At 38.3% G+C, this 13,790-nt stretch overlaps 1 protein-coding gene across 2 annotated transcripts in view; it reads left to right on the forward strand.

The window, feature by feature from the left end:
* COMMD10 (COMM domain containing 10) overlaps nt 1-13,790 on the forward strand; it is a 153,546-nt gene that overhangs the window by 22,941 nt on the left and 116,815 nt on the right. For both annotated transcript variants that reach the window (XM_036309884.1, XM_036309883.1), the window contains exon 5: nt 2,336-2,446. In XM_036309884.1, coding sequence (XP_036165777.1) covers nt 2,336-2,446 — 111 coding nt within the window. The remainder of the gene's footprint in view (nt 1-2,335; nt 2,447-13,790) is intronic.

Consider the following 13,790-nt stretch of genomic DNA (forward strand, 5'->3'; position numbering starts at 1 on the left):
ACTGGCTTGCCAACCTCCTATAGTCCCTCCCCCCGGACTGGGTGAGACAGCCCCGATTGGCCCCCATCGCCGGCCAGGCCTAGAGACCCAACCTGTGCATGAATTCGTGCACTGGGCCTCTATGTATAAAGTGCCTACTCTATTTGAAAGTTATCATAGAAAAGAATAGGTGATCAAAATGTCTATATTTACAATGCTTTGCAGTTTCCAAAACACTTTGAATATGGGAATTTAATTTTTTATTTGATACTAGAGGCCCGATGCATGAAGATTTGTGCAAGAATAGGCCTTCCTTCCCCTGGCTGCCGGCACCAGCTTCCCTCTGGCACCCGGGACCTGGGCCTTCACTCTGGCCGCTGCCTTCTGCCTTCGCTCCGGGCTGGAGCCGCCTTCCACCTTCTCTCTGGGCCAGAGCTGCCTCCTGCCCACTCTGGGCTGGCTCCGTGGCTGCCGCCCAGAGGCTGGCCCTTGGTGGCCGGCTGGGGCTTGCAGGAAGCCAAGCGTCCTGCCTGAAGGAAGCCAAGCATCCTGCCCGCTCTTGACGGTCTCCGCCATCTTTGTGGCTATGGGAGCCGCCATATTTGTTGTGGAGTGACAGTTAATTTGCATATTACCCTTTTATTAGTATAGATTACCAATAACTTAGAAAAGTAGATAGTTCAGATAGACATTTCTATTTCATATGAGTAAATTGAGAGTTTAGAAGATTGTTATTTAACCAGGGTTAGGTAACTCGTGAGTGCAGCTTAAGCATGAACCAAAGCATAAGCTTTAAGTTCTTTTTAATTCTCCCACATACCTCTATGCAGTGACTAAGCATATATTAATTTATGCAAAGATCTGACCACAGTGGGGTATGCTGTTCACTTAAAGCAATATTTATCTTTATTTATCTTAAGTGCTTACAAGACAGGGATAGAATCAGTTAAATTAGATCAAAGAAGTGTCTTATAGGTTCATATGAAGTTCTAGAAGATGACATGTATATATGCTTGTATATACGAGAGTGGTTATGTCATGTTTTTCCCCCTGTTCTGTTGTAGGCTCTATTGTATAACTATTGAAAACAGTGGTGGGCTGGTATTAAAGACTTACTGTAATCAGTGTTAAAGATCAATGCATTAAGGATCCTTACTTAACATGCACTATTAAATTGATATTTTACTTGTGGTATTATGGATTATGTTTCTGCAACATCTTCCCCATAACTTCTAAAAGGTTCAGTGCCAGAGAGAACAGAATTGTATCTTTATTTTCACATCACATCCTCTCTCGAATAGATAATACTTCCATTGCTCTCTTTCCAATTTGGCTTTGAGTCACTGCTGTGATTCTAACTGTTGAACAGGCTTCCAAGTTAGCAATTAGTATTCTGATTAAGTAAAAATTCTTCTGAGGCTGCCATTCTTACCAGTGCAGCTAAGGTAGTTGACTAAATCGGAGTCGTTGTCAGAGGCATTTGACAATTGGCATTTCATAATACTTCCCTAAATAATGATACTTGAACTTTACTGGAAATTAAATCTAAAATTTTGTACTCATAGTTCTGAGGTTGGAGAAACCAATAATCTGTCAAGTTCAATAAAGCCGCATTTATGCTGCTTTAACCTGTCTATACTATGTTTGCCTTACTTGATTAACTTTTGCTATTGTGCTAATTAATAAATTAAAAGGAAATATTCTAATTAGTTTGTGTCATAACTGGGAACCATAGTAAGTTAGAGTACTTTAGAAAGCATGATAGTCCATTGGGTAACACCTGCTCACTAGTAGATAGCAATTCTTTGCCTGGCTCTATTCCAGTCTCACTAACTGTGTCTAAATGTGTGAACCTCTTACCATCTGGGTACTTCAATTTCTCTCTAAATTAAGAAAAAACCTCTTCCCTGTGTTCTACCTAATACAAGGAGTTTTTAAAGATAAAGGAAGGTCATTGAAGGGATTATGACCAATATATACTATTTACTAGTTAAAATTCATAACTACTTAAAAATCATTGGCTTTGAAATATACTATTTTAAAATAGTAATGTGCTATTTAAAAACCATTGACTCTCTTAGTGTGCTTTATTGCTTAATCTTGGAATTTTTATTTTTAGAGCAGATTGTACTTAAAGACCAGTTTTACTGTTGAATTTGACAGGCATGGCATGAGGCCAATATAATGAGCCTGAAGGAAGAATTTGCAGAGTATGCCAGTTAAAGGAGCTCTGGAGCTGACTTTCCATATAGTCCAGGCTATCCATATTCATTCCTGCTAAGTGGAGATTTGCTTAAAGTTGTGTGCTTTCTTCCTTCTGTATCATCTGATTCTAATCTGCACTTCTCTTTTATAGCTAGAGACGGTTGGATGGCAGCTTAACCTTCAGATGGCTCACTCTGCTCAAGCAAAACTAAAATCTCCTCAAGCTGTATTACAGCTAGGAGTGAGCAATGAAGATTCAAAGGTAAGAAATGGTAGCACACTGAAATGATGTATTTTTTTTTTTTTTAACTAGGTCTTGTACTTTAGCACAACCCAGGTTTTTGTTCTCTGGGTTGAAAATTTAAACACAATTCAATTAAAATTAAACAAGGTTTAACGAATCGACTGATCCTTATTTGTGACAGGTTTTGATGTCATATTTACATATATCCCTTTGTTATTTATTTGAAGAAATAGCTTATCTTATAAGGTGCCTTTCTTGCAAGGACATTTCTTAATGTCTTCTTTTAAATTCTGTAGTGGAAAAAATTGGTAGTAGCCATATAAAATTATAATTTTAATGTCTTGTATATTTGTGGTAAGATTTCTTTTTCTTTTTTTTTTAACCAAATAGTATTCCATTGTGTAAATGTACCACAGCTTTTTTATCCACTCATCCATTGATGTATACTGGGTGTGGATATTCCTGGGTGTATTGTGGTTTAGCCTGAATACATATGGTAGAGGGAATATTGTTGTTCAGCCAATGCTGGAATATGAGGATGATCTGCGTTGTGTTTGTGATTTTGTAGTAGGTGTGTGCATATGTTTATATTTCAACTCTTGCAAAATAGAATTTTTGATTAGTTTTGTACTGCATGGTGATTTCTTCTTTAATATTTGTTTCAGAAAACTTGGGTGTGTTATCAAAGGTTAAAGAGTTTTATGGAATAGTTTTTCTTACTATAACATAGAGAGAAATGCATATTTCAGATACAATGAGAGCTGTTTTTATATTTTTAAATTATAATTATCTTTTTAAAATAGGAAAGGGGGAGTTATTTTAAGACATAAAATAGAGGTGAGACTGAGGCAGAAAGAACTGAGGAAGGAGAGATTACTATCGCTGCATGTGATCAGAGAGTAATGGAAGAAATGTTATTATTTATAACATTTGAAGTATATTGAAGGATGAGAATATTATGACTTATTTGTTAGCACTTCCATTATTTATCATGTCATACACATTTCTGTCTTCGTTAAGGACTGGGTCCAGTGCCTCGCCCAGGTTACATGTCTATAATATTTTACTAGGTCTTGTACTTTTTCATTAGCATGGTCTTTGTTCTCTGGATTGAAAATTTAAACACAATTCAATTAAAATTAAACAAGGATTAATAAGATTGAATTGGGTCTTTAAAAAATTTTTTTATTTGATTTATTGGGGTGACATTGGTTAATTATATAGCTTTTAGGTGTACAGTTCTATAATACATCATCTGTATATTGTATTGTGTGTTCACCACCCTAAGTCAAGTCTCTTTCCTTCACCATTTGTTTCTCCTTTATCCCTCCACCTCTGCCCCCCTTTCCTCTTGTAATCACCGTTCTGTTGTCTGTGTCTATGAGGTTTTCTTAATGTTTTCAAAGTTTTTTTTCACCCCAACCTACTAAACCCCCTCTCCTCTCTGGCAGCTGACAATCTGTTTTTGGTATGTGAGTCTGTTTCTATTTCATTTATTTTATTTTTTAAATTATTCTTTATTATTGAAAGTATTACATATGCCCCCATTTTCCCTCTATTGACCTTCTACAACCCACCCCTAGCATTCCCCCCCCCCCCCTCAGGTCTTCAGCACCCTATTGTCTGTGCCCATGGGTTATGCATATATGCATTCAAGATTTTTGGTTGATTACTTCCCACCTACCCACCCTCCCCAGCCTTCCCTCTGAGATTCCGCACTCTGTTTCATGCTCCGAATCTCTGGATTCACTCTGTTCATCAGTTTATTTTGTTACTTAGATTCCACATATGAGTGAAATCATATGGTACTTGTCCTTCTCTGACTGGCTTATTTCACTTAGCATAATGCTCTCCAGGTCCATCAATGCTGCTGCAAAGGGTAAGATTTCTTTTTCTTTTTCTTTTTTTAACCAAATAGTATTCCATTGTGTAAATGTACCACAGCTTTTTTATCCACTCATCCATTGATGTATACTTGGGCTGCTTCCATATCTTGGCTGTTGTAAATAACACTGCAATGAACATAGGGATGCATAAATTCTTTTGAATTAGTGTTACAAGTTTTTCATGGTTTCTGTGTCCTTCTCCATGATGTTGAGTATCATTATAACCATTACTTTGAACTTTATCCTATACTAGAGCCTGGTGCACGGATTCGTGCACCGGTGGCGTCCCTTGGCGTGGCCTGTGGGGATTGGGCTGATACTGGCAGTCCAACACCACCTGCTGCTCCAGCCTGCTCCTGCTTATCCCGGCCCTGCTGCGCCTGCTGCAGGCTTGCACAGAGTCAGTCCTGATCAGGAGAGGCTCACACTGCTGCAGTGGTGTTCGCTAGTTGTGAGTCCTGTGTCTGGCACCTGTTGGTCCGTTGAGCGGCACTCCTGCTGTGGGAGCGCACTGACCACCAGGGGGCAGCTCCTGCGTTGAGCGTCTGCCCCTTGGTTGTCAGTGTGTGTCATAGTGACTGGTCAACTGGTCGTTCGGTCGTTCAGTCATTTGGTTGCTAAGGCTTTTATATATCTCTTTATATAAAAGCCTAATATGCTAAGTGTCTGGCTTGACCAGTTGCTATGACATGCACTCACCACCAGGGGGCAGACGCTCTGACCGGTAGGTTAGCTTGCTGCTGGGGTCCAGCTGATGGGGACTGGGAGAGATGGGCCGACACACCCTGGAGCTCTCCCGCAGTCCCTCCCCAGCCAGCCAGCCCCCATTGGCCCCAATCGGGACTGGGTGAGATGGCCCTGATCAGCCCCGATTGCCAGCCAGGCCAAGGGACCCCACCTGTGCACAAATTTGTGCACTGGGACACTAGTATAGATAATAATATGCTAAGTGCTCGACCATTTGACCAGTCGCTATGATGCACACTGACCACCAGTGGGCAGATGCTCCGACTGGTAGGTTAGCTTGCTGCTGGGGTCCGGCCGATCAGGACTGGGTGAGACAGACCGGACACACCCTGGAGCCCTCCTGTGGTCCCTCCCCAGCCCCCATTGTGCACTGGTCCAAGGGACCCCACCGGTGCACGAATCCGTGCACCAGGATTCTAGTATCTGATAAATTGTTTGCCTCCATTTCATTTAGCTCTTTTTCTGGAGATTTATCCTGTTCTTTAATTTGGGGTCTATTCTTTGTCTCCCTATTTTGCCTGCCTTTCTGTGTTTGTTTTTATGTACTAGGACAGGTAGATCTCCTATGACTGCCAGTCTTGGTAGGATGGCCTTATATAGTAGGTGTCCTGTGGGGTCCAGTGGTGCAGTCTCCTGATTACCTGATCTGGTTGCTTTAGGAATGTCCCTTGTGTGGTTCACATGGTCCTGCCTTTTGTACTTGAGTCTTGATTTCTATTGGTCCATTTGTGTCTAGGATTGACCCTCAGGCTGGCTGACTGAGGATTGACCCTTACCACAGAGTACAGGCTGCTGTGCAGGTGCTGACCACACGAAGCTTAATTTGCCGCAGGTGTCTCCCTTTGGATATGCACTTGTGAAGCTAATTGGATCCTGTTCTGATGTTATCTGAAGCTGCCCACTTGATGGGTGGGTTCTGGTGCATCTTTGGAGGGACTCAGGTGCAGGCTAATGTTTGATGCTGCCTATGACTGACCCTGGGCAACCTGTTTGGAGTGAGAAAGCAATCCACAGTTTGTGGCTGCCTCTGCTGAGCCTGGATGTGTATGGGAAGGACAAAACTGTGCACTAAGTCCAGTTTTTACCAGCACCAGGCTCTGGATCAGGTCAGCAAAAGACCCAGTGCACCCTGAGATCTGCCTCCACCTGCCTCAGCCTGCTGGCTGCCTCATAGGCTTATAGGTTGGAAGGATACTGTTTGACTATATGTTGGATGCTTTAAGCGTCATGACTTGGCAATGCTTGACTTTGGGATGCTTAAGTCTTCCCAGCAATTTTGGATGTCTTCAAAATATGACTACTGGTATGTCTCTTATATTTTTAGGCAGTAGGAATAAACGAGTAATGCTTCTAGTCAAAGAGTCATGTTTTTAATTCATATTATTCAGGAAGTCTATACAGATGTGAGATCTAACTTATTTGCAATATAGGTGTGAATGCATAGAGGTTTTGTAATTTTGTGTGTTGCTCTTCTGAAATTTTGAATGGACTCTTATAACTTGCAGAGATAAAGAAGCATTTTCATTAATAAGTGGACACTCAGGGAAAAAGAGCAGCACAAAATGTAGAGGTTATTTTCATTCTGTGAGTAGATATAAGTAAACCTCTTTCTCTGTATTGCTTGTGTCCCCTATAGCATTGTGTGGAATTAGTCCCCGTTTCTCACATATGCTAAATGATGTACATGTGGGGGAGTGCACAACCACTATCAACCTGGACAGAAACATGCAATCTCCAAGTGAAGTGGTGTGCCTTGTCGTAAAAGAACAGTTAACTTCTACACTTCTGTTCTCCTCAGTTAAACCTGCCTGGAATTTTTACTTTTTGTTGTTGTTTGTTTGTTTACATTCTCCCTGTTTTTATGTTCTAGAGGTCCAGTCTTTGTACTCTTATTATATCTGGTAACTGGATGTTAATTGTTATGTAACTCCTGTTACTAAGGACCACACACTACTTTTCCCTAAACACTTGTTCTTTTCTGAAATGAGAATGCTGGAATTCTTGACAAGTTGGAATATTAGGTAAAAGGAATATGAGTATGGATGATGTTTTAAAAACCAACTTTATTAAACAAAGGGAGAGGTATTATTAAGAGGAAAATTAAAAGTTAATCACTGGTTAATTTATGATACAAAGTACCATAAAGTACAAAGTTGTTATACTTATGAAATTGGCATTTATTTAAACAAGAAGCAGTAGGTAAAATTATTTTAAAGGTATATTTTATAGGGTAGGTATCTTGAAAATATACATATACTAAAATTATTCTGAGATGATTATAGTCAATGTAAATTCGAGAGAATATTTTGATGGTATTTACTTTTGAGCTGCTGAACTGAAAACTTACTGTAATTCACTGAAGAGTGTGATTTCTTAGAATCTCTTTCTTCTCATTCACTTCCAACATACACATGAAAAGTGCAGCCTGCAGTGAAACTTTAATTGCTATCACATTTGATAACATTGTTTTACTGCTCTCCTTTCTCTTAGAACATTTCTGTCTCAAGGCTTTCCTGTTTTGCCACTAATTTTATCATGGAAACTGGGTGATTGTAATTTTTCCTACAGTATTTGATATATATTCTACTTGTTTTCAGTTAATTGTCTTAGTGTTTGTCTATTGCGTTTAGCAAAGTAAGATTATTTTCCTGTTTCACAGATATCTCAAAGGGAGTTTTCTGGGGTGTTTTGTTTGTTTGCTTTTTTGTTTTGTTTTTTTGTTTTTTGGTCTATTTCATTAGGGGGCAGTAGAGCTCTTTGCTTTCCTAACCTCTGGTAGTCACATTATTATTTGAAATAACATTCAAAATAATTTGTGAAGTCAGTAGTTGTGGGAAATGCTTGTGTTTACATTTCTAATCTGTATATAACAATAGAATTTGCTTCTTTCCATCAACAAAATTAATGCTTATTAATCAGATATTGCACATAACAAATAAATGAAATCATCATGATTTCAGTGTTTAATTTGTATGTGATCATTTGCCAAGATGAAATATATTAAAAGCCTTCTACACTGTTGACTTTTTTGTTACATTCTGTCACTTGTATTTTCTTTATGACAAAAGAGATTAAAAATCCCCAAGATAGTTGAATGGCTGTATTGTTATTGTGTAACTAATTCTAGGCTAATCATAGACAATTGAAGTTTCCTTATTTATAGAGAATAGCAGTATTATATGTAACAAATGTTGGTAATTTTGAATGTCATCAAAATTTTTAACTTTGAATATCTGAAAAACACTGAAATATTTAAATGTATTATTTTTGCTGTATTGCATTTTCCCCAATAAATTTGCTGTTCAGGACAATTATGTTTTGTTAATAAGTGATTCTAATTTTTTTGGGTAGATCATTTAAGAAAGTCCTGTGTTATACTTTTTGTTTCTTCAACTGGGATGAAATCATCTTGATAAGAGAACTTTCATTTCTATTAATGTTAAACTGGATTCTGCTCAGGTTCTCAGGTTGCAGACAGTACTTCATGGGTGGGTAATTATGATGTCAAATGAGGTTAGGACTTTCAAGACCACTTTTTTTTTTAAAGGTCTTTATTTTTATTTTCAAAATTTATGACAAATTCTATCTAGAGTGTTAAAAAGGGGTGAAGGGAAGCCCTTTTTTTTGTGGTTACTTCGTGCTAGACATGGTTTTACCTCCAACATCTCTACCAGGTATGAATACTTATTATTCTTGTTTTATATATAGAGAAATGAAAACATATAGAGCTTATTGTCTTATGTTATACAGCTAATAAACAGCAGATCTAGGATTTGAAGCTAGACAATTTTACTTCAGAGTCCTCTATGCTATATTCATTGCTAGGACACTGTATTATGCTTATTTAATAATTTAGTACTTGATCCTATAATATGTGTATATGTTTCAAGTGTTAAAATTGTTCTAGAATGCAATGGTTGTCTTATTGTTATTCTTCATTATAAAATCATAGTTATATGGATTCTATTTTTCTTTTTCTTTATTTGATTAAGTTGAAACAATTTTACACTCTAAGTCAATGAGAGACATGTGACTGTTGGGTTTGGTAGATGGACTTCTCTAAAGACCTTGACAAATAGTAACCTCAGTTACAACTGAGTGAAAGAAGAAACTTTACTGATTAAACTAAATAAAGAATTTAAGGAGAGAAAGGAAAAGCAACCATACAGTAAACTCTTTCAAGAAGAAAAGAAATGGATAGTCAGTGTAGCAGAATGTGACTTCAGTGACTCGAGATATTAGAGGAGGTTTGTATGCTGATACCACAGATCCATTGGGGGAGAAATTGATGATGCAGGACAGAGAGAGATATAAGTTTCTTAAGAAAGTGAGAAGATAATGAGGTCCAGAGCATAAATGGAAAGGTTGGATTTTTGATGGGAGTGGGAACATATCATTTGTTTTAATAGGAAAAAAGGAAGAATACAAGTTAGGTTTTCTCATGAGTAAATTGCATTGTTCAATATTGAATTCAAGCCTAAAAATTTGACAAACACTTTTCCTTCCTGGCCTAGTTTAAATGAGATTTTGAGCATGTTTGATGTTAGGTACCATATAAATGCTTAAATATATCTCTAACAGATTCTGCAAATTATGTTTATTTCACATTTTTTCTTTCCTTTATATGAAAAATATTTAGAGGAAATTAAACGTATATGAAGAGGAGGAATCACTTTTACTGTATAACATATTTCTCTTCTTAGAACAGATAATTGGACACTGTTGGCTGTTTTATGGTATTGGGAAAAGTGAATATTTTTTTATGTCAAAATCTTTTCTTTATGTCATGTTCTTTTTCTTTTTCCTTTTTTGAGCTTTTCAGCTGTCTTTAATTTTAATGACCCAAAATGATGTACTCTTTTACAAAAATCTTATGTCTCTATATAAAAGGTTTAAAGGGCTTAATCAGATCTTCACATCTTGCATCATCTGGCTTATTATTTGGAATTGTGGCCATCCTAAGATGCCTAAGGATTGTGAGTCTGGTTTGGCTGTTTTCTTTTTGTATTTAGCATCAGCTCAGCATTATCACTTCTGTGCTTTTGTTCTGGATCTGGGTATATATTTGAGGGTCTGAAGGTAGCTATTTAGTCAGTACACAGAGAATAGTGTATTTCAGTCATGTTATCATATAATGGAGAATGATATCTTTAGGCAGTGGGAACATATCATAACTAGGGTCATAGATGAACAGGGGGTAGAGATAGGGTTAGTGAAGCAATATTTATCTTACCACTTATTCCACTCCTTGCTACTAGCAAAATATCAGACATATCCTATATAATAAAAGGGTAATATGCAAATTGACCCTAATAGCAGAACAACTGGGAATGACTGGTCACTATGACACACACTGACCACCAGAGGGCAGATGCTCAATGCAGGAGCTGCCCCCTGATGGTCAGTGAGCTCCCACAGGGGGAGCTCTGCTCAGCCACAAGCCAGGCTGATGGCTGCCAGCACAGTGGTTGTGGCAGAAGCCTCTCCCGCCTCCTCAGCAGGACTAGGATGTCTGACTGCAGCTTAGGTCTGCTCCCCGCTGGCAAGTGGACATCCCCCGAAGGCTCCTGGGCTGCCAGAGGGATGTCTGACTGCCAGTTTAGGCCTGATCCCCCAGGGAGCAGGCCTAAGCCAGTAGGTAAACATCCCCTGAGGGGTCCCAGACTGCGAGAGGGCACAGGCTGGGCTGAGGGGACACCCCCAGCCCCCCCGAGTACACAAATTTTTGTGCACCGGGCCCTAGTAGAATTAATATAATCTAATTTTTACAAACCCTGATAACTTATTGTTTCAAAAAGTATTGATCCCAAATCTAATTAATGAAGTAACAAACTATAAACAACTTTTAAAATATTATATATTAAGTTTTGAGAAATATTTTCTTGCAGATGACATGATACTGTATATAGAAAACCCCAAAGATTCCACCAAAAAAAACTATTAAAATTGATAAATGAATTCAGTAAAGTAGCAGGGTACAAAAAAAATATCCAGAAATCAGTTGCATTTATATATATAAATAATGAACTATCAGAAAGGGAAACTGAAAAAACAACCCCATTTACAATTTCTTCAAAAAATACAATTCCTAGGAATAAATTTAACCAAGGATGTAAAAGACCTGTACAGTGGGACCTTGACTTATGAGTGTCCCGACTGACGAGTTTTTCAAGATATGAGCTGTTTCTCAGCCGATTTTTTGCTTTGAGTTGCGAGCTAAAATTCGGGTTACGAGCCAGCTTCACATACCCCACCGCTAGTTGGTGCAGCGAACGTCACAGTGAATGCCACAACATCAGCCCAGCATCACGTGTCTCACTCGTTCACTTTAAGCGGTTAGCTCTTAGTTGAAGCATCAGTTTTGTGCTTGCAGTTATTTTGCAAAACTTAGTTTTTCAACCATGGATCTGAAGAAAGTAAGTGCGAAGGACAGTGCTGAGAAGAAGAAGCAAATGATGTGCATTGAATTAAAGAAAGAAATTATCGAAAAACATGACCAACGTGTGCGTGTAATTGACTTGGCGAAGCAGTACGAGCGTAGCACTTCTACGATCTGCACCATACTGAAGCAGAAGGAGTCGATACAGGCTACAACTCCAGCCAAGGGCGTTAAAATAATTTCTAAACAGCGGACATCTATCCATGAAAATATGGAGAAGCTGCTAATGGTGTGGTTAATGGAGAAGCAGCTCGCAGGAGATACCGTGACGAAGGCTACAATCTGCGAGAAGGCACGAGCTATTTATGCTGATTTGCTGCAGCAGAGCCCAGGCACTTTAGTGGACGAGGCATCGGGCGAGCCGTTTAAAGCCAGTCGGGGCTGGTTCGAAAAGTTTAAAAAGAGGACCGGTATTCACTCCGTTGTCAGACATGGGGTGGCAGCGAGCGCAGATATAAAGGAAGGTGACATCAACAAGCTCGAGGAGCACTCCGAGGAACTGACAACGTAGGAGCTAAAGGAGCTACAGGCGCAGCAGCACACGGAGGTTTTGCAGGAAATAGATGACGAGGAGGAGGAGGAGAAGGAGGAGGAGGAGGAGGAGGAGGAGGAGGAGGAGGAGGAGGAAGAGGAGGGGGAGGATATCTCTATAGGTGAGATAAAGGAAATGTTGGGAATGTGGGAGAAACTTTCAGACTTTATTCAAAAGAAACACCCAGAGAAAATTGCAACTGGGCATGCGATGGAGCTATTTAATGACATTTGCCTAACTCATTTCAGAAATATTCTGAAAGGGAGGATGAAACAGATCTCATTGGGCAGGTTTTTATCGAAAACTCCTGTAGATGAAAGTGATGAAAGCGTGGCGAAAAGGGCAAAAATCAGCAAATAAGATTCAGTTATTCAGTTATTCAGCTCAGCCTTTCTCCTTGAACTCCATCAGCATCTTTAAGTCTTTTGATCTCCAAGGTAAATGCTGTACATTAAACTTAATAAAACAAGTTTATTGCGCTACATTCTATTGTTCAGTATTGTGTTTTTATACAATATTCGTTATTTTTAAATACATTTTTCTTATTTAAAAACATTTAACAAAACAATTGCGGTGTTTTTTGGGTGTCCGGAACAGATTAATGGCATTTCAATTCATTGTAATGGTGAAAATTGATTTAACATACGAGTAATTTGAGTTACAAGATCCGTCACGGAACGAATTAAACTCGTAAGTCAAGGCCCCACTGTACTTGGAAAATTATAAGACACTGAAGAAAGAAATTGAAGAAGATAAAAATAAGTGGAAGTCTATACTGTGTTCATGGATAGGAAGAATTAACATTGTTAAAATATCCATACTACCCAAAACAATCTTTAGAGTCAATGCAATTTCTATTCAAGATACCAATGACATATTTCACAGAGCTAGAACAAATATTCCAAAAACTTATATGGAACCACAAAAGATACAGAATATCCACAGCAATCTTGAGAAAGAACAAAGTTGGAGGAATCATACTACCTGATAAAAAACTTTTCTATAAGGCCATAGTAATCAACAGCATGATACTGGCATAAAAACAAACAGACAGATCAATGGAACAGAATAGAGAGCCCAGAAATAAACCCACATCTTTATGGTCAGTTAATATTTGACAAAATAGACAAGAACGTACAATGGGATAAAGATAGTCTATTCAGTAAATAGTGTTGGGAAAATTGTACAGGTGTGTGCAAAACACTGAAACCAGACCACCTTCTTACACCACACATAAGAGAAAATTCAAAATGGATTAAAGACTTAAATTGTAGACTTGAAACCAAAAATATCCTAGAAGAAAACATAGGCAGTAAAATCTCAGATATGTCTCATAGCAGTATTATTTCTCATCTGTCTCCTCAGGCAAGGGGAAACAAAGGAAAAAATAAACAAATGGGACTACATCAAACTAAAAAGTTTTTGCACAGCAAAGGAAAACATCAACAAAATGAAAAGACACCCCATTGAATGGGAGAACATATTTACCAGTGATACATCTGATAAGGTTTAATATCCACAATTTATAAAGAATTTATACAACACAACACCAAAAAAAATCCCTAAATAATCCAATTAAAAATGGGTAAAGGATCTGAACAGTTTTTCAAAGAGGACATACAGGTGGCTAATAGTCATATGAAAAGATGCTCAGTGCCACTAATCATCAGAGAAATGCAAATTAAAACCACACAATGAGATATCACCTTATACCTGGCAGAATGGCTGTTATCAATAAGTCAACAAACAAGTGTTGTC

The sequence above is a fragment of the Myotis myotis genome, unplaced genomic scaffold, assembly GCF_014108235.1.
Source record: "Myotis myotis isolate mMyoMyo1 unplaced genomic scaffold, mMyoMyo1.p scaffold_m19_p_5, whole genome shotgun sequence".
Taxonomy (NCBI): Eukaryota; Metazoa; Chordata; class Mammalia; order Chiroptera; family Vespertilionidae; genus Myotis; species Myotis myotis.